Source organism: Buceros rhinoceros, unplaced genomic scaffold (genome assembly GCF_000710305.1).
Source record: "Buceros rhinoceros silvestris isolate BGI_N320 unplaced genomic scaffold, ASM71030v1 scaffold1413, whole genome shotgun sequence".
Taxonomy (NCBI): domain Eukaryota; kingdom Metazoa; phylum Chordata; class Aves; order Bucerotiformes; family Bucerotidae; genus Buceros; species Buceros rhinoceros.
This window is the reverse complement of record NW_010404079.1, coordinates 108193-130361: the sequence shown is the minus strand read 5'-3', so window position 1 is coordinate 130361 and position 22169 is coordinate 108193. Positions and strand designations below refer to the sequence as shown.

Here is a 22169-nt window from a genome sequence, read left to right as displayed (position 1 = left end):
CATGAAAGAAAGACATGAAAGTATAAAGGAGTTCTGCACCTGGGTTTGTCAGATTTAATCTGCGAGTTTAGTTTTGGCCTCATTACCTAAGAGCAAACTATTCCATATTTGAAGAGCTGGCTGAAAGGTATTAAATACACATTGGAAGAGCTTGTGAAAATGAAACTGGGGATGTGCAGTTAGTTACCTCTATGAAGAAAAAAAGATGCCATCTACTCTCTAACCCTCTTCTGAATTGATAACAGTCTGCTAGATCTTCACCATTGCACACATGCACTGAATTTTAGGTTCTTTATTTTGTTTTTTCCTTCTGTTTAGCACTAAGTTGTCCTTGTTCTGTCTACTCAGAAATACCACTGTCACTCTCTCAATGTTTTCTCCTTGGTTCAGCATATGAAGGGAGGTCGTCCAAGAAAAAGAAACAGCACGTGAGGATGGTTATCAGTTATGACCAAAATTTACCTCTTCCCATAGTATTCTCTCATTTTCTGTGTTCTGGTGTTTGTTTTTCTGATTTTCTTTCTTTGCAGTACAGTGTCTTCTTTCATCATTTCACTTCTTTGTTGACCTCTACACTCTGTTCTTAGCTTCTTTTTCTTGTCCTCTTTCATATTACCTTCCCTTTGTTCTTATTTTGCCCTCTGTCACTTCAAATATTCTCGTCTGAGGATTAGACCAGCATTCCTCAAACTTCTTTAAAGTGTTATCACTCACTGGCTTCCATGGAAACCCAAGATCTCCAGGAGTAGGTAGGATGTCTTCAGTTTATGCACTTCTGAGGCTTTTCTACCATTATTTCCCAATCCCTTTTGGATACTTTCATGAGAAAAAAACATTTGGGAATTTGAGAATCACTGAACTAGAGCAGTCGCAGCTGAAAATGCCTTGGAACATAGAAAGAAGGTTACCTAAAAAATGATGTATTTGGGGTCTTCTAGATTTGGGAGCTGGGTAGATGCCAGCTGCATCTTTCTCGTGACCATCATTGCTCAGTCTCCTGCCACATGTTGGTTCAATGTGGCTGTTGAGGGTGACATGGAAGAGATAGGGCAGAAGTCAGACATGTCTTTTCCCACAGCCTCTGTTAAATTCTGAAAGTACTTCTGTGGAAAAAGAGTTTCTTCAGTGCTTACTGTCTTCACTGGCAGTTACTCTGACTGGGTCACTTCTCTGCAGTTTGCTGTATACAACCATGGAATTTCCTAGGGGGAGAGTGTGGTTCCAAAACAGTCTTGAGTGTGAGGATTTGACCGTTGAAGATATTTGTGGAGTTTGAAGTTTCCTCTCTCAATGTGTTATGGGAGTTTTCTAATGAAAAGGCTGATGATCCAGTTTGTTCTTTCCCTGCTTTTTCTCACAGGTTCACTTGTGTTTATGCATGTTCTGCTGCTAGGCCATGGGTATAGCGTGGATTGCAAGAGTTCTTGGATTTCATACTGCGTGTTCTCAATTTTCGCGCACACCTCTGTGCATGTTTGTGTACAAACTCTCGCTATCGGTTTTGATACCTTTTTCTTTCCTCCCAAATACCACTTAAAAACAGAGGGTTTTTGCTTTGTGAGTCATAATTTGCTCCTGGAGAAGCACCTTTGGACTTTTATTCACATATTTAAGAGTAGTAAGAGTATTACAGCTTATCTCTTTGCTCTAGCAGGGATGTTATGTCTATAGAAATGATATTTTCCTTTCTACCCTCAAGATGGCCACTGTCTATCAGAGGCATAATTTGCCAGACTATCTATAAATCACATCATGTACTGTATCACTTTGATGTTCTTGGTCATGGTTGCCTGGGTTTTCCTAGTCTCATTATCTCTAGAGAACTTGACCACGCTTGAAGAGGAGATTATTTTTAAACATGATGTTTTCAGAATTCTATATTTATCTCTCGGTAATTGTTATATATAGTAAATGAATATGACTGTACAAATGCTCTGAAAAGAAACACAGACTTTAATTCATTAAAATCTAAATTTGCAAATACAGTCCCCAGCTGGGAACCTAAATTTAGATGCTTAATTGAATTAGCAGGACTAGGAAGAGGAAGAAGGCAGGGAATTTGGTTTTGTGTTCTCAGGTAATTAGTGTGTAGTAATATATTTTTTAAATTTTAATTTCAGACATACAACATCATTAGTGGGCATATAAACGAATCACAAATATGTCTTGGATTGTGGTGTGGTGTTCAAAACATTAGTATAAAAATGAAGTGAGAAAAAGGGATCATCTGGAAATAGGTTTAATGTGTAAGAAGAAAATAGCTCTTTCCTGTGAGAATGGAATTGGGTGTCAAGATTTTATCTTGAGTCAAAGAGTCAAAGAACTTGATTTGTATTTTTTTTTTTCAATTTTCCTGATATGTTTTGTTCAGCTGTGCTTCTTGTGCTTTTACTTTTTAACAAAGCTACCAGAACCACTTCCGAAAACATCTCAGTTGATGAATTCAGCTGACACTATCCTTGGCATCAGTTCCTATACTGCAGACTTGTCTTTAATGGGGAGGTTTGGGTTGGGGTTTTTTTATTTATTTTTGGTTTTAAGAAATGTCGCAACATATTCCATGCTGTGAAATAGCAGTGTTTGGCTAAGAGGTTTAGCCTTTCATTTTTTGAAATAACATTTTTCCTTTATTTAAGGGCCATTTATTATTTAAGATTTTTATTGTGAAATCTACCATAAGAAGTACAGAAAGCTTTGAAACTGATTTTGGCTAATTCATCTTTTAACTCTATATTACTTAGTTTGGCATGTCTATGTATACACAGAATCTAACATGTGCAGAAATTAAATTCCTCTACTCATCAACCACTTAAACCCAGTACTTGTAAACAAAATTCCCAAACCAAAACCTGTCCTAATTCCATTAGAGTCATAGCATTTGCTATGCTGTAACTGCAAAAATATTGTTAGGAATGGATTCATGAAGGTTGACAACCTTTAGCCCTGTCTATAAACACAATCATGGGAAAAGGAAAAAGCAGCGGTCAAGAAGAATGAGTTCTGAATTTCCTTGCAAAATAAGTGTTTTAGGAGTATACTCTGTGACCCTGGGAAATTCACTTCGATGTTTCTGCCCTTTTATTTCCCATCTGTGAAACAGCAGTGGTACTTGCTCCCCTGTACAAGTGATGTGAGTGCTTTCAGACAGTTGGGCAGGAGGAGCTATAGAAATACAGAGATTGTAAGGGAGCAAATTATATTCCTTTTATGGTAATCATCTTCTCCTTTTTTATTGAGGTTTATTTAAAGCAAAGTAATTGCAGAGGTGAAACTTCATAGGCATAATTTAGATTTCAAGAAAGGGGGTAAGGAGGAGGAGTTGGGGGTGGTTATATTTTAAGACCCAGAAGACACCATTAAGTACCTCATAATCCTTGAGAAGGGATTCTTTGTAAAGTGAATTTCTTTATCTTCTTCTATATTTAGAGAGCCGGGTAGAGTAAATATGTCATAATTAAGCATTCTAAATTTTTTTTAATGTTTAATTTCTTACTTAACTATGTATCCTTTCAAAACCATACCTACCTCCATCATTCCCATTCAAGCACTGTTTAGCATCTCATGTATTTCACAAGATTTCTTCCACAGCTGAAAACCTGCGTCAATCCACACCAGGTTGTATCCAGCCATTTCATTGGGATTTCACTGAGCACCTTTGGCAGCTGGGAGCTGTAAGAAAAGGGATTAGCGAGTGTTTGTCTGACACACACTGATCCCAGCACCTGCTGATTGGATTGAAGTAATCCTTTTACAAGTTACAAAACTCTATTATCACAGCATTAAGAAAAGGGGAGGAAGTGATATATGCTGCATCAAGGGCATATTAATTTAGGTAAACAGAACATAGGTTGCCATTTAATGTACTTGTGAATTACAGTCATTCCTGCAAAAGTTGCATGACTGTCTAGTCTGGTAGATAATGCCATACGCTGCTCATGCAAAGGTGACACTCCTCTAGAAATCCGAGGACAATAATTTAAAATTATTTTAGATGGCATGCTTAAGGCACAACTGCTCTCTGTGTGCATGCTTAGTTGCTTACAATAATCTTCCCAATCTAAAAATACAAAATTGAAACTACGTATTGTCATTTTTTATTGTTGGCTGACATCACCGGGGAAGTTAATTTATTTCCACATAATACAACCTATTTGAAACAATCTAGGGATATTATTCTCAGCCAGACTGAATAGTTGCTTTGTCAGACAATTATCTCCCTCTGGTTTGGGTTTTTTTTTTTAGTTTTCCTTCATCACCTGCCATATTATGTAGGATATTAGTAGTGTTTTATGACAAATAACTAGTAAAGCTTCAGAGTAGTTTTCAATACTTAATTGAAAAGTATTTAAAACTATTGTTTTCACTGGTGTAATCAGGTACCGAGAAATAGTAGAAAAATTAGATCAAAAGACATTATGGTAGTAAAATGGCTGCAAACACTGAAGAGGAAAAACAATTTCTCAGTGAAATTTATAAAGGCAAAATACAAATTCCCAGCTTTCTATTTCCTAGATTTTTTTCATTTGTGGTTAACTTAGACAGTTCTAGCTAATAAGATGAGGAGATCTGGGATAGCACAGGACAAGTTAGAAAAGAAAAAGGAGCCTTCAGCCTGTAACAACTGACTAGTCAGATGATGAGGTCCTGGCTCCAGTAGAGTCAGGAGTGTTACCGTTAACAGCAGAAGATGCAGATGGCTCCCAAGGATTGAAAGTATGTGAGACTTTAATTTACTGAGTTTTCTTCCAGATGTAAGATATTGACAATGTGTTGCCACAGCAGAATTTTTTATCTTGATATGTGTATATAAACATTCCATGTAGCTAGCCCAATAAAATGACATTTCTCTACAGTTAATGTTGAATACTTGATTTGTCATGTTAGGACTAAAGCTAGTACTTTTAACAACAGTTATGGGGTGACATTTCAGAGCTAGTCTTGGTAACAGCTATAGGCTCTGCATTGTTGCAGATCAGTTGGATCAGAACATCAGAAACATCTACAGTGCTTCAGCAGAACTATTGGAGAAAACTGATTTTATTAACGTCTTGGTTGATCAGAAGAGATGAGATAGTGCAGCCTCACTTTATTTAAGGTCTACTGCGTAAAAGGAGAAAGGTATGAAAGATATGGGCATAGGTTGGCTCTGCTCCAATGTTTTCTTCTACATGGGGCACCACTGAGAGCGTTCTTCATGAAAATGCATGTAATGAGCTTCCAGCCTTGGTCTCTGCAAGAACACCACAGCAGCTCAGAGAGAAAGACCAACCTTCTGTAAACAAGGAAGAGCCCAAAGTAACTTCAGTTTTACTGCAAAACGGTGTCAAATGTGAGAAATGCTTAGAAAATGTCAAGAAACGTTATGGTGCTCTGCATGGTCTGAATATGGCACAAGATGCTAATAGTGACACTTATGGAACTTTACTTGAGCAGATCTGGACAAGTGTGGGTGCCCCAAAGTAGAAGAATAAAGTACACATAATTTTATAAAAGAGGATTGGTGAGGAGGAAAAAGATGAGAAATTAACCTTTCTGTTGCTGTTGCCTGAGTCCAGCCCAAGAAAATAATGGAGCACATATTTAAAAAGAAATTGCTGATGATCTAGTGAGAGATTTTTCAAGGGCATAAAAGGGAGATAAGTGTGAGGGCCTCATTTAAGAGGATGGTGTCTTTTGTGTATTTGCTAATCTCCTCCATCCTTTCCATTGGATAGCTTCACAATGAGTAAGAATGTGCATAATTTTATAAAGAATAACTCTTGCCTGGACAAACTCCATTTTATTTAACTAAAACTACAAAATCAGTAGATGAAGTGAAAACAATAATAATATATAATATATCCAGATTTTAATAAAGCTTGAAACTGTCTTATGAGTAGTTAATTGAAAAATGAATGTCAATTTTTTAGACAATCTTTAAAGACAATTATGTGGATTGAAATGTGGCTAAACGATGATACACAAAAAGTAATTATCAAAAGGTATGTATGGGAGTGTCTGGCAGAGTCCAGGAATTTATATTAGATACAGTTATATTTAACTTTTAAAATAATGATGGGAGTGACAGTGACTTTTACAAGTGGTATTGCAGTGTGAAGTTCTGCACAGATATGATGACAGAGGAGTAATTCAAAAGTTTGAAAAACTTAGACTTGAGAACAATGCAACAAATAAAGTTAAATTACCTTTGAAGGAAAGAGTTGCAATAGGAGATGTCTATAGTTTGCATAGATCCATTAACTCATGAGTTGTGAGACAGTGAAGTATATACAAGTAGAAATTACACAGAACAGCATTATTCTGTGCAAGCAGACTGGTGTTGAAATAAATGGATTAGTGACAATGGGTAGCTAATTAAGTTTGCAGTAGAAAAGCAATACTGTTGGCTTCCCTATGGAAAAGCCGTCTCGTGTAAGGACTAATATGCCTTATTGAAACTATTCGAGTATTTCCAGCAATACAATGTATAGTTCAGAACAGTTTGTGTCTTGAGAAATAGTAATGAACTGTGTTTTAGGCTTCTACTTTAGGTAGAAAGTAGGAGGCACCTAAATGTTAGAAGGTTTCGTAGTGAAGTACAAAAAACAAGACGTTATTTGAAGGCCTGGACATGGGTAATCAGACGGGCTTCTTCTGTCTCTAAATTCTACAGCACAGTGAGTATATGAGTGTGAACAGAGAGATTTACTGTGAAGCCACTAATGGTAAGGTATTAAGCCAGAAAAAAGAAGAAGCCAAAGAAAGTAAATTGGATTTATGCAAAAAACTGTTCGTCTTACCTATAGTCAGTGCAATATATACTGAAGAAGACAAAGTTTAAGAAGAATAGCAAAAGTGCTGGCGTGTCCCGTGCCAGAACAATGTAGCCTACAAGTTAGCAAGGAATGAAAGCAGGTGAAAAAATTCCTCTACTTAAGTCAACTGGAGACAGTAACAACTGAAAATTTTTCAAGTATGGCATTTAGTGCACAGTTTGCTATAGCATATCTAAGACAAATTCTTTCCCCTCTAAATTCCTCCTGAGGAACCCAGTGAAGCAGTACGGCACTGCCTGGCCCAGTGCATCTCAGGAAAAAGCTGCAGCAGTTGGGAAGAGTGGCTCTGACACTGTTAGGTGAAAGGTCTGGGTTTGAGTGGTCATCATTCACAAGGATTAAGATAATGTCCCATCCACATCTTCAGCTGACATTTGAGATTCGATTAGACCTGTCAAGGTCTGTCAATTTAGCAGTTGCCCATCGTTTCATTAAAAGAGGCATTCTCAGTTGTGAAAAGGTGTCTAATCAAGTACTGCGTTGGAAGTATATTGTCAAAAATAATTGCTTTTTGTAATAGCTGAACATCAGCTAATAACACAGGCTTTTTTAGAAACAAGTATCTTGACAGATACAAACCATACTACCTCTGAAAAAGGTATATTGAGATTTACCAGACAATTAGAAATTAATTGGTATATTTGTTTTTTTAGTCACGGCACAAACTGAATGCCAGTCCTTGAGTAAAGAAAAGCAAAGTAGTTTGTCACCGTATTACAACATCAACCAAGTGCTCAGGAAGTTTGCCAAAGCCAAACCAGGCCGTTGTTTGTGCCTGTGTTCAGGCATGCTGAATCTGTTTTAATATTTGCCATTGGCACTGGTTCTTTTGGCCAGAGATTCATTGTTCCCAGGACAGTTATTCATCCTTTGGCTGGAAGCTCATCTTTTGCCTTGCAACTGGCATGTCTCACACAATAATAGATTTTACAACACATCCGTCCTCTCCACATAACGTTGAAGCATTGTCCTTATCCCCATAACATGTTTGATAGCAAAAGTCTCTCATCTGTGTATACAAGAGAAAGTATGAACTGGGATACCAATTGTCCTTGAAGGCGAGGGAGGCCCTGTGTAAGGAAAAGACAATGAAATCTAAGGTATATCAGGAGATCTGTCCAAGCAGACTGTTTTTTAAATAATACATATGCTTGGGACTTGTCTTGTTATGGACGTATTGGTGAGACCAGACCTCTACCTTTTTCAGCAGGCTTTGAGGAGCATCACAGTAACAATGGTGACAACCTCTATTTATTTTACCTGCTGTTCTGGGGCAAGGGAAATCACATGCGTATTTGACATGTTGGTAATGAATTTCCTTTGTACCAGGCAAACGTTGCAGACTGTCTCATGAAAACGTCCTAATTAAGGAGCAGATTTGAGTAGACATACCATCTCTAAAATATCAGAAGTTCCACTCAATTTAATGTACATCCATCAGCTCCCAAGAGAGCGTTTCAAAATCGCTAAGCTTCTGTTTAGCAAAATGGGGATGAGTGTAGGGGCTGTGAAGGACTGTAAATGAAAGATTACTTAATTCTGAGGGAATTGTCTGACTCCTGAATGTTTTTAAACAAGCTTCTTTCTCGGTAGCTTTTTTAAATGTGTAAAGCAGGTGTTCATATTGTGCAAGAGCCTTCCACGGGTGTGTTCAAATAGTCAAACACGTTTTCAAGATCTGTCAAAGAAGTGCTCTGTGAATCTGATCCGTGTGATGCAGGTGTTGAAACTACATGAAAAGTGGTTGTTCGGTTAAAGAAAAGATCTTAGTGTGTTTTCGTTTGAACATTCAATTATCTTTACACTCAAGATTCTCTGAAAAAGGAAGGTAAAACTACAAGGAGTATTACTTTTTAAAGATAAATTAGTTATTTAAAAATTCATGTGCACTAAAAGCAACCATAAGTGTGTCACACTTGATGATTTAAAAAGAAAATAATTTAAAAAAATGCAATCCCTGAATCATCAAATAGATAAGTTGGAGCCAACTAGAACCTCCTTGCTACGTACAGCCCCGCCTTAGGAATCAAATGTTCATGGCCCTTTTCCTACAGCTTCGTGGATCTCACAGCACTTTGGAGAGATTCAGTGTTGGCAGATCTGCATATCTGCATAAAATGTCCCTGAAGTCTATGGGACATTGGTGATGGGCATGTCAAAATGAATCAGATTATAAAACTGTGGTTTAAAATGGGAAGATGCTACAGGCTGGTCTTTGACAGCCTGATCGCTGCCTGCTGCATGCTAAACAGCTGCTCTGAAGCCAGGAGCCTTGGCTCAGTGGTATTGTAGGATTTTGCTGTGTTTTCCCTTTGCCTCATAAAAATTCTTATGTACCAACTAGTCTCTGCTCAGGAAGGATGATCTTTTTTTTTATTATGTTCAGTATACATATCCAGGCACAGATTTCAGGGGAGAAAAGAACGGGGTCTTTAGCCTCCCTCCTTTCCTCAGTAGCAACAGCCTTTTGTCAAGGATGAGCACACTATCAGTGGATGGTTTCCTGCCATTAACTTGCAGGGTACAGCTGGGAACATGTTAGCTGACCCACTCCCCTGACACACGATGGGGCTGTGCAACTCTCCCAGCTCCCCATCCGTCAGGTCGCAGCTCTGTCCACTGCGATGCTTTTTCCTTCGTTATAAAAAAGAAGCAATCACACAGTAGATGTTTTGATTGTATCTAGGCCATCACTGTTTTTTACCTCCTTTAGAAACCTTTCTTCTAACACAATATATTTCTGTGTCCTTAAAGATATCCTTTCTGGAAGCATCACTTCCTGAATTGCTTTTCAGTAACAGGTTTGATTTACAAACCTCGTGTAAAGACACACACACCCTACAAATCCTGCACAAAACAAAGCTGTGTGTCAGGGGCTCTTTTGTAACTGAAAATACGTTCAAGCTGCATGAGAGAGCAGTATCCTGCTTCGCCAGCCAGGTGGGAAGTGTGATGGAGCGACAGCTTTAGCAAAGCTCACATTTGGTGGAAGACAAGCTGCAAGCTTTTTGCACCTTCTGTTAAACCTGCTGAGAGGGCATGAGAACCTTTCTTCTTTAAAGCATGTTTGGGAGGAACTAATTGACATAACAGAGATTGTCTATGAAAAAGGTTTTCTAAGCAATTAAACTGTCTTTTATACTTCTCAGTGAATCCTTTCCAGGAGCTTTTTTTTTTTTTTTTTTGGACAAGTGTTTCTACAGATTGGACTGTATTAGTGAATGCTTCAGCATTCACTGCTTTGACTGATGTTCAGGGGCTTTTTTTTTTTTTTTTTTTTGGACAAGTGTTTCTACAGATTGGACTGTATTAGTGAATGCTTCAGCATTCACTGCTTTGACTGATGTTTGGGCCAGAGGCACCCACACCCTCATCTGCTCCCAACACTTGACCAGATCCTGAGCCTGTCCCCTAAATAGTCTGCCCTTTTCTCAATCTGTTTAAGGATGTTAACCTCAACCTACCTCATAAATGTGGTATGGAGTTTAATTAACAAATATGAGCTGGGTGTAATGCAGGGTTATTCTGTTGCTTACTGTGGGAGGAGCTGATGGGTTCTGAAAGGTAATTTGGCTGTAGAAGTCAGCTTACAGTACCAGGTGATCAATCTTAATTTTCGTGTTCAGGAGAGAGGAAGATTTCTGTTTTTCCCCACCCTTCTTCCTTTCTACTCTCTTCCCCTCACCTACCTGGACAATTTTCAGGTACATGGGGTGAAGGAATAGGATTTTAGTTCACTTTTGGCAAACTTTTGGAACTGAATTCCCGATCCTCTGCCGTATTGAATCTCTAGCCTTGGGAGATCTACAAAAGCTTAAGACCTGCACCAATACACTCTGCCACAGCCAATTTGTCTTTGGTGATACTTCTGCTAACACTGTTGACTTTACTGAATGCCAGATAAATGCCAGATAAATGCCAGATAAAATCTTTCACAGCATACATCCTTCTCAGTTCCAGGCCCTCTCTGTGCCAGTCCGTGTGCAGGATGAGTTCCTAATGATCTGGTACTTGAGCCATGACACTTCAGCCTGGCAATTTGTTTATTCTCCTCAACAACGGTATCACAACTTTCATATGTGCTTGAACTTGAGTTTTGAAAGCCTTCAGTTTGACATGAGCTGCTGCTGTAGTAATTTTTATCAATGGGCTTTTGTTTCTTTTTCATTGACTGATGAAATAGACATTTGGGCTTACATTTTCTAGGTACCGAAGAAGAAATACTTCTCTCCTGAAGCTCAGTAGCTGGGAGTTTCAAGCATTTCTTCTCTGTTAGCACTGGTACATATTAGCATTCTCATTTTGTGTAGCACAAATAAGCTTGAAGATAGCTCTCTTAAGTGGCTGAATTAGCCATAAGACTGAGTGTTTTGTCCCCAAAGCTCAGGATTCGTGTGCTTTACATCCTGAGATACATCCTTTTATCTTATCTTTGAGCCTGACTAAGTCAATAGCTAATACGATATTCTTTTAATTCCAGTCCTACATGGAAGATCATCTGAAAAACAAGAATCGTCTGGAGAAAGAGTGGGAAGCTCTGTGCGCTTATCAGGCTGAACCCAATGCCACCACCATTGCACAGCAGGAGGAAAATATCCAGAAGAATCGCTCATGGGCTGTGGTACCATGTATGTACACTTTATTTTGAATGATAGCATTTTAAGTTCCTGACACTTTTTGCAATATACTTTGCTTATCACTTTGAAAGATAGAGGTGACCAGCAAACAAAATACAGAGTAGCTTATATGTGTACTAGGAAACTGTAGCTACAGCTGCGGGCTGGGTGCACGTCCTGTTTCCCTTTCAGACGCTATCTCCTTCTAAGTTGCATATATGTAACAAAAATGCAAAGCTATGTCACATAGCACTGCTGCTGCAGCTGTGCTGTCTCATGAAATTCAATCGCAGAGCACTTTTCAATGCTGGAATATACTTTCTGTACAAGACTGGCGTCTGTAGCCATTCAACAGAAAGAAGTTTGGCTTGTGTTTAGACAAGTTGGTATCATGTCCATCCAACAGTAATACCAACAGTCTGTAATCAGAGCTAGATGATCTGTTTATCAGATACTCAGCTGTACTGAATGAGCCTCTTTAGGCTTCAGTGGATAAGCTTGCGAACTGGCATCTCTTTCTGCTAGGCTTAGGATAAAAAGAGGAAAAAAAAAACCCCAAACCCAACCAGTGTTTATATTCCTAGGATCTGCTCTTTCCTGTAAGCAGCCACCTTTCAGAGCTTGAAATAAAAGCAGCATATTTTTCCTATGCAAATATATGTATCTCATAGATTACAGTAGTAATCTATGGCCACACATTTTATTAAGCAACCAATGAAACAAAACTTAAACTGAGAATATATGTGCAGTCCACAGCAACAAAAATGCTCTCAGTCGGTGTGCCCACAATCCAGCTGGGAGCTTGGCAAGCGTATATAGCTATTTTAATTTTTAAAGTGCCCTGAAAACATTAATTTTCCCTATGAGAGCCTTTCCTCCTTTAGAAATGGGGAAATGACAGGTAACACGTTAAGTAAATGTCAAAGCCGGATTTAGAGTGAAGATTCTTTCGAAGTAGATGATAATTTAACTGAGCTCATCAGTCCCTGCATATCTGCTTCAGCAGGGTTTGTCTCTCTTGTTTATGTAGAGGCTCTCTGCAATACTTTTCTGCTTAGGAGAAGAGTAGAGTAGTTTGGTGATGTGAATTCTCCTGAGTAAATACGGTGCTGGTTGAAAGCCTTTTGGGGCAACAGCAACCATTTGCTGATTCCTATGTGTTTTGGGATCAGGTCTGTTGAAAAGTTCTACAAGAAGTCACCATGAAAGTTAAAGCTGTGCAAAACTTACGCACTCTTTTCCATCCTGAAAAAATAGCATTTAACCGACATGATAGGAAGTGAAAATTGCTCCATAATAATGTTTATTGATCCAAGTTAACCTTCCTGATTAAAGTGGTCTTTTCAATATGGACTTACAGGGAGACCATCTTAAACTATTGCAAGTGTCTGCTTGTAAATTGTCAGATTGTTTCTGGTTGATGCTTTGGAGACAGCATGGGAGCTACAGGTATTGCCAGAAGTTGATGCTGGTTATTCAGCCAGTGTGGGAAACGTGTTTCCATGATACAATGCGCAATAAGCTCGGGACTGTCGTACTAGACCTTTCTAGCTCTTAATCCAGAAGTAACATAGCTGCGGCAGTGCTAAAGAGCAGAGATTTTTAGTGTGCGTGTTATGCCACACTGGACAGCTGAACTATTTTCAGAGCTAAGAATGTCTCTCTCTTTTCATTGTGTGGATGATCAGCCTTCAGTTGACAGTCTCTCCCAGTGCTTCTTCCATGACGTATTGTTATGCCTATTCTTCCCAGTGCTGTGTCTAGACTGAATCAGTGCTACCTGGGAAGGTGTTTGGACATGGACAGGGTGGCTGCAATTTATCTGAAGCTTTAATAAGAAGGATCTTAGTACATTTAAAATCCCTTAGAACTTTTACAGAGTAAAGTACTGTTTTTTGGCTTTGTTATGAGTTGGAAACTACTATTATAGTTATTAGTGCACTGGGAACTTTTCTTTTTGACTGAATTGCAAAAAATTACCTGCCCTCACTTTCTGAAGTTGCTGTGCACTGGTAAACAGCTGTCATGTTATATCCTTAAAACTACTTTAATGGTGGATGAAAAGTGTGGCACAGAGTTTAAACAACAGACTCTAAGATTAGACTGAGATGAGAAAAAGCCCCATTTGCTTATGTTTTTTTTACTATGTTTGACATTAAAACTATAGCAAAAAGTCACAGATTTGCATCATAAAAAAATTGAGAAGCAAAACTGATATGCTTTTCATATGCTACCAAGTTGTTACGCTACATTCAAAGTATTCTCACAGAGTTATGCCTTGTTTAGATTTCCTTACACCTTTCATATTCATAAGCACCTTGACAAGGTAGAACAAGATTGCCAATTTGTGTAAAAGATTTCATTTTAGGAAGGCTTTAATATCATGTTGTTTTTACGTTACATTTTCCTTCCTTAACCAGTCTTAAAATAATACAATGTTTTTTACTGATTACATAACTGATGTAATTTCTAGATTATCTTTAATCTCACAATTTTATCATAATTCACTCTTATACCTATCTTCTCTATTTACAAACAGCTTTTAAAGTACTTGGTGCAGAACATCTTGACACTGCACTTAATGACATTAAAAAAATTCTAACAATTGAAGTAACGTGGACCTTGTAGATTTACAAAACTGCATCCTTTTATCCAACCAACAAGCAGATTACTATAGTTCAGGGCAGTGGGATACGTTTTTTTTCTGTGTGAACAAATGAGCAGCTCAATTTGTTGAAGTCCAAGAAAAAGCTTTCCCGATTTATTTTCTCTTCTTGCATCTTTGCAAAATAAAACCATCTCAGTAGGGTCAATACTGTATGTTGTTATTTATGTGTCCATGGGTCATGATATATATTAGAGCAACCTGCTTACCTCTGTGCTCTGGTTTTCCTCCAAAGAAAAGCATTTGAGGGTGGGGCGTACACCCATCTCTGAGGCTTGTGTGCGTTCAGAGCACAGCCAGGGGATGAGCGCTGAGGACAGGACCACCTGAGCAGTGGGTACTTGCTCTGGGCATGTGCATTATCCATATCATTAATGCATGTACAAGTAGTGCTCTGGAATGAACAAACTTGGCTTCAGTTCAGATCTAAGAAGAATTCTGTTTTGTGCAAGTAATCGATGGGCAAAATAATGATAATCAACAAATTATGATTCTTCAAAGGCTTCAAACTGATCCACTTTTGCTCCTCCGTAGTTCTTCACTTTCTTACTTTAGTGTAGATCTGTGTAGCACTTTGTATAGAAAAAAAATCCAGTCTAAATCTAGAAGGAAGAGAACGGTGATCCAGGCAGGACGTGCCAGGTTGACTGATGTGAGATTTGCTTTGCTCTGTGATGCCTGGATTCAGACAATCCAAAGTCACCTGTATTCCTTATTTCCAGATTTTTTTTTTTTTTTTTTTTTTTCTGTCCCTTCAGAAGTTCCTTTCTGAAGGCAACAGAAGACAAAGAGAATTAGGTAAGATGTCAGTCTTACTTTTCCAATCTTTTGATCCCCATCTGTTAAACAATAAAAGTAATGGATTTTCATTAAGTCGCAGGGCCACTGTGAGATAAATAAAAGACTGTGAGGTGGCATATATAGAGAATACTTCCATATCCTTTTTCCTTTTTTCCAATTTTTTTTTTTTTTTTTTTTTGGTTCTGTCCCTTCAGAAGTTCCTTTCTGAAGGCAACAGAAGACAAAGAGAATTAGGTAAGATGTCAGTCTTACTTTTCCAATCTTTTGATCCCCATCTGTTAAACAATAAAAGTAATGGATTTTCATTAAGTCGCAGGGCCACTGTGAGATAAATAAAAGACTGTGAGGTGGCATATATAGAGAATACTTCCATATTATTGGTCACTGTTTAAATAACCCAGATAGATACGATGTTTTCCACTCAACTCAGTTGTTTAAACACAACTGGAATCCAGTGCTGTTTGAGATGCCTGAAGTATTCAAGGTACCCACACAGAGCTGGTAGGTATAATACAGGCTCTGTGGAAGACCTGTGCCCTCCTAACCTGAATGTCCTTAGGGCACCTCAGATATCGCTAGAAACCTACACTGAGGCATTGAATCAAGCTCTCTGGGCATGATTCGTTGAAATCATAGGTTAGGATGCCTAAATTTAAGTGTTGCCATGTAGCTGTCTCCAGGTGTCAAAGCACCTGTGACAGCCAGCGAAGAGCTAGGCATTGCAGTGGCACCAAGAGAGCTGTGCAATGCCCAAAAGTTGGTATTTGTTTTACAGTGAAATTATAGCTCTAGGATGCCCTCGTATATCCTGTGTGAGCTTCAGATGTTGGTCCAATAGGGTGCAAGTCTTTTGTTCTTGTGTTATATCTGTTATCCTTGTGCAATGTCTCATCTACTCTGAAGTTTCTCAAACAGTGCAACATGTTCATGTTTAGCCAGCTAAATCAAGCTCTGTTAACTGTAACCTAGTCCACGTGAAGTCCACGTGCAGATCTGTATGTAGATGCCAAAACTTTGGTTTCTCAATCTATAAATAGTTTTTATATTCTGCAAACTCATGTGTATTGCTTTATGTTTTGTCCTTTATCCTCTATTGTTTATACACTATATTTTATACTTTATATTACATATATATATAAAATACAACATTGTGCTATATTTCTCCTCAGCTATGGGTTAGTACTAGCCTTCTTGTTTAGGAAGGATTTCTCTGCCACACATATCCAGCTATACATTTTGCTTTTCTTTCAGCTGCGGCTTGGCTGGAGCAATAGCAAATGCAAAGTAGTTCAGCATTCAGCCGTAGCTATTTGAAATGATGACTAGTTGTAGCTTGGCCAGATTTGTCTCACTTCCTTATTACCATTCCTCTCTTCTCCTATTTCTTCCTTCATCTTTCTTGCTTGCTTTTTAGATTGATTTTATATATCTTCCTTTTATGTCATCCCCTTCCTTCCTTCCTTTCATTTCCTGCTTCTCCTGCTTCAATTTTCCTGCTTCTAACATAATCAATATGCAGTTTACAAAAAAAATTCTTGTGCCTTCAGCATTTTCCCCGTAGTTGCTTATTGTTAACATAACAAACTGGTGTCAGTGGTTTTCTTTTGGGTTTTTTCCTTCTTTTCCTGCCTGTTTCTGAGGAGCAATTATGCTAGTTCCTAGAAGCTTTGAGGTGATAACAGGCATAGACAAGCACAATCTGTTCATTGTCAATATGAACGCTTGATGCTGCAGTTGAAGCACACATGGGTGCAAACTCTTGATGTATGCAGAAAACACATGTTCAACCTTTTGCACACTTTTTTATTTTCTGAGCACAAATACAAAGTCTCACCACCTTTTCACTCCCAAAGCCGTAGTATTTCTCACCCTCTGATAAACCCTCCAAGACAGCAGGATAATGATATGGCACAGTAAATCAGAGGGTCTGGATGAAACATGATTAAAAGAAAAAAAGATCCTGAAGTTACTGATCTGACACTTGACTTTCATTGGAGAGTCGCACTGACATCTGCTTGCTAAATACTGATGAATCACTGTCTGCCTTCTCTCCCCCATCCATTTGAAAACATTTCACACATTTTCTTTGGTGATTAGTTCAAACACTTTTGCTATCCAATGAATGTGGCTTATCCTGAGTGCTTGCTTAGCTTAAAAGGTGTGAGAGACCATATTTAGTACCGGCAACCTGCGTATCTCCTGCATAGCCAAAAGGTTTCAGAGATGTAGTTCTTCAAGCATTCTGTGACAATGCTCTTTGTAAAGCTTCCTGTAAAAAATCTTGGGTAGCCCCAAGATTTCAGGTATCACAAGTTTACTTTTATGTTTCAGATTTTTTGTGCAGTGGTGCCAGAGTAAGAAGGAAGTGAATAATGTGCATGAACGTGTTCTCCTTCTTTTCTTCTCCATCTTCCTATTGTGTTGAAACCTTACCAGAAGAACTAATTTTATGTGAATAGTAAAAAATGGCTTTTCATTCATTGACATGACTTGGTCACCTCCATTCTTATTCCAGAAGAAGGTTGCTCGCATTGGTGGGTTAAATGTTGCTGATGAGGTTGAGTGACTATAAACAACACTCACACAAGCATACCTTTGTCTGGCCCACATACCGAACTGCTATGACACTGCTGGTGAATAAACCCAAGCAGAGCACAAACTCTCTGTCTCTACTTTCCTGTGTGTTTGATAATTCATTTATTGTTCCTCATTATTAAAAATAATAATTAGTAATTGATAGTTTTAAAAGCTATTTGGTGGAAAGATCCTCTCAAAACATCAGTATCCATGTGCAGCTGTAGAGGGTTAAAGATAAGGCAGCTTCATGACTTCTCATCACAATATACTATGCAGCGTAGCTTTCTTGAGAAGTATAAACTGTGCTGGTTATGTATCAAGTACAAATTGTATGACATGTATCTGTAAAGACTTAGACATCTCTTGCATAAATTATCTGTGTGTGGTCTGGTCTTTCTTTCTTTAGTCAATGGAAAGAAACAGGTATTTTTTGAGTGCAGTTTGGCCTCATTGAGCCAACTAAATCAGGATGAGATGATTCATGACATAAAAATATTTCTTTTTTCTTAGCAGAAAGTGACTTTAGATGGCTGGAAGAGATGCAGACATCTGTGTTGTCACTGTCTAAATACAGACAAATAAAAGCCATACATTACATGTGTCCCGATGTAAAAAAAAAAAACAAAACAAAACACTAGAGTTGGTACTGGGTGTACCAGCTCTAAGCATAATTGATCTAGGCCCAGTAAAAATACAAGTTAAAAAGTGGTGAAAGAATCTTGGTGATGGGTAACAACATGAGTAAGTCTCTAATATCCAGAGCTGCTGTGTTCTTTAGTACTGGTGTCTGAACTAGCTGTATTACCAGCAGTGTAAGATAGCTGTATGTGCTCAGTCGTACTTTTAGGTGCAGTTGTTATCAGCATTTTCTCTCCCCCGTGATCATCTCCAGGTCATATCATCTCCCCACATCACTGCATAGCGAGCGCTACGCAGCTCTGGTGTTTGATCGGGAGAGATTAATTGACTGTCCAGCTCTCAATGTACTTTGATGTTCCTGCTGTTCATTTTATAGAGAAGCCAGATGGATAAAGTCCATCAGCTTACTTCTTCCATGACCCTGCAAACACAGTGTTTTCTATAATGCTATTTTTTCCTAGTGATTTGCCTAGTTTAAATCTTAAACTCCCTGAGCAGTAGAGAATCCCCTTTCTCCTATGAGAGGTTGTACCACCTCTTGAAGATGGGCTTTCTGATACTCAAGCTCTAAAATAACTTAGTGCTTCATTCATGAAGCACTAAGGCTGTGACGCTGTGGCTACATCAAGGCTATGCTAGTATGGGAGTCAGAAGGAAATAGCCCTTTCTGATATGTACTGTTTGCCCATCTTGAAATGCACATTAATCTAACTTTGAATTCTTTAGCTTAAAATGGGTAGAATACTTGCACAGAAACTTTGTTCTCTTTTTTTCTCTTTTGCAGATGATCATTCCAGGATATGTCTGAAAGGTGAAAACAGCCATGACAATTCAGACTACGTCAATGCTAGCCCAATTGTAAGTATGGTAGCATGAGAAATAATCCAAATAACCAGTCCCTGTCTTGCCTTGTTTAAAAATGCTAACATGAGGCACCTCACTGCTCAGGTTGTACAACCTCAGATTGTGAGTACCTCGCAACTCTGATGTCTTAGGCTGTTCCTTTCAAACTGAAGAGATATGTCTTCTACAAGTGCATGCAATACCATTGAAGTTTATATCCTAAGAAAAAAAGTCAGTGGATTGTCATTGTTCTACCTTGTAATACTGTCAGGTTCTCTGTACTTGATATTATTAACCTACGGATTATAAAATTCAATACTCTGCCCTTAGTGGAGCTTTTCCTTTTCTGAGTAGGTAAAACTTGCTTGTTCTTTTTTGCTTTATCCTACTACCTACAGTCGTAGGAGGAATGTTTTTTGTATGCATCGAGAGCTGAGCCCCACAGGCTTCTAAATTTCTTCTGCATCAGGAAGTGACATTTCCTCTTACCTTTCTTCCCCTACTGACACATGGTGTTTCTGTAACTCTTCTGGTTCTTCTCTGCTGTTTGGAAAGCAAGAACAAGATCCCTTACCACTTGGTGTGTTCATTCAAACCGCAAAATGTGTCAATCCAATTTTTGTGTCTGAGTACTGTGGCCCAGCTGCCCTTTCTCACCCTGCGTAAGCTGAATATGAATCCCTTCTTGTGTATGAAAGGTGATAGGGAGAAAAAGTCTCTAACTTTTAGGCACAAATCCAGTTTACAGGGCCATTAGAATGGGCCTGTCATAGTGTCTCAATGGAGGTGTCATGATACCCATTAGAAGCGGGAAGAAGTCACTGTATTCTTGACCTTTGTGCTGATACTGGAGTCACTTTTGCACATGGTTGTTACGCACATTAATTAGGCACTAAAAAGTTATTACAGGGAAACTATGAGAAAGAACTTAGGATGGAGAATTAGATCTCACTGCAGTGGGCTGTGTATGCCATTACTGGCTAATTTTCCTGGGGACTATCGCTCCCCTAGTTAAATCGTTTTGTGTGGGCAAGGCAGCTGACAATTTGCAACAGCATGAAATTACAGGCTGCTTCCTTCCAATGTTGTTGACAAATTTTTTTTTTTTAAAAACCCCCACAACTATGTAGAAGCTGTTCTCTGAGCTTTGTTTTTGTTACTTTCAGCAGAATTCAAAAGCCTCATTTCCTTGAACATACAGAAATGTTTTATTCGAAGAGTTAAAAAATACATAGAACCCAACAAGCAACTTTGGGATGCTTTTGTCTTCAGCATAGGATAGAGTGGAAACCAAAGCACTGCACACTTCAGGGATTTGCTGCCATTTTAGAAGACAGGAGTAGGTGTGCACAGATTAGAGCGGTTTATGGACTGTTTTTAAATATATCTGAGTGGGCCAACTCTAGCTGGCCCCAGTATCAGGAGACCAGAGTAACCTGGCATTGCAAGGAACATGTATCTTGCTTGTAAAATCATGCACCGAGGTCCTGCCCCAGGGCTACAGTGCTCTGTCTGCCTGTCTTCAGGGTGCATTCAGTGAGTTATGGTTGGTCAAGCTTTAAGTTGACAGTAGAAGCTGAGAGGTTTTGTGGCAAACACGGGAGTGGGAGGTGTTAGTACTCCCACAGGAGTGGGAGGTGCTTAGTGGAGACCTGGCAGTGCTGGGTTAACAGTTGGATCTTAAAGGTCCCTTCCAACCACAAGGATTCTGTGTGTTAACTGGAAGTGAGATACTGTATTCCTGTAAGAGCTTGGTTGTAATGCGCATAACTACAGCATGGCGCAGAAGCGGAATTGCAGCATCTGTAGACAGTGCTATGGCAGGTTCAGTATTGGCAGAAGTACAGGTGCTGTGTTTTTACTGAGTAACCAAGAGAGTCTTCTGCTACCTGCCCCAAAGTTTGTATAGACACAGCCTTAGTACACGAAGTTGAGTAGGGAAGGGGTAAATTCTTGCATGTGTGTATATGCCTGTTGCAGCTGTATGCAGTGAGACATAACTGGGTAGAGATTTGCTTTGTCAGGATGCCCAAAGCTAATGCAGGCAGAGGGTCTCTACTTGCACAGCTTTAACTCTCATGATTTTACGGGGGGGCGGCGGGGGGAGGGTGGTAATCTCACTTCCCATCCAGCACTTAATAAGAGTGTTTTCTTCCGCAAGGTTAGAAGGTATTTCTGTTTTGTAGCTTTCCCAGATTCAAGTTTTGTTCAATGAAACAAGTTAGACTGATGAAGTAAAAATTATTATAGTAATCTCTACATCTCTTACAGAAATATTTCTATGCCCAGAGATAAGTGGTTGCGCAAGTGTTTCATTGGACTACGGCAAGCACCCAGTATTCTGTACAGACTTGAAAAACTGCTAAGAGAAACTCTTGAGTTCCTCTTCTCCATGGTAGGATAGGAACCCTGCTACGTGGGAAGGAGTGCCACAGCCCACGTTTGTGTAGCTGACCTACTATTCCAAGGAAAGAGATGCTTCAGATGGTTTTGTGAGCTATTTCGCTAAGTCAATAGGCATTTTGCTATTTTGAAAGCAATAGATAAAATATGTATTTCCTGAAGGTGATGCAGTGGGAACTTGGTGGGAGAAAATCACTTACTACTTTGTAATCCCATAGTGTGGAAGGATTCCCTGCAAACCGTTTCATTTCAAAACAAATTAAATATCCTCGGGTTAGTGTAAATGTATTTGTTAATTTGGTATAGACTTTGTATAATGAGGTAGAATATAGGAGTGGCAGAGACAAGACGTTCAGTGTTTGTTCTCCCCACCTCAGGAGCCTAAAGCGCATTATACTGGGCACTTGTTTCTGCGGTATGTGCTGTGGCTGTGCAGCTATTGCAGCCTGAGCTGGACATAGATGCTACTCCTACTGCGGTTTATCTGAGATCTTTTCTGTTAGCAGACATGCATTTAATCCACATCGTTGTAAGTGTAAAGTGGATGTGGAGTCCCAGTAAGTCTGCCTTTATTTGCTCTTGCAAAAATCCTACTATTTCTTTCCTTCAGACTGCTGCCTTTCAACTTAAATAACCTCAGTAATTATCATGTCAATAGAGAGATGTTCCTGCTGCATTTGCACCTTGCAGCGCCGGGGTTAGGAGAGAGCATTGTAGTGAGCTGCAAGATGGGCATTAATAGCACAGGATCAGTACGGTTTGGACTGACTGGAAGAGGCTTTTTCCTCCCTGCACGTGTGAGCTGTCTGG

At 39.0% G+C, this 22169-nt stretch overlaps 1 protein-coding gene across 1 annotated transcript in view; it reads left to right on the top strand.

Moving 5' to 3' along the window:
- LOC104490880 (receptor-type tyrosine-protein phosphatase N2-like) overlaps positions 1-22169 on the top strand; it is a gene marked incomplete at its 5' end in the record, with an annotated part of 103007 nt that overhangs the window by 32735 nt on the left and 48103 nt on the right. The window contains 2 exons of the mRNA XM_010133230.1: positions 11296-11443; positions 18898-18971. Of these exons, the coding sequence (XP_010131532.1) occupies positions 11296-11443; positions 18898-18971 (222 nt within the window). The remainder of the gene's footprint in view (positions 1-11295; positions 11444-18897; positions 18972-22169) is intronic.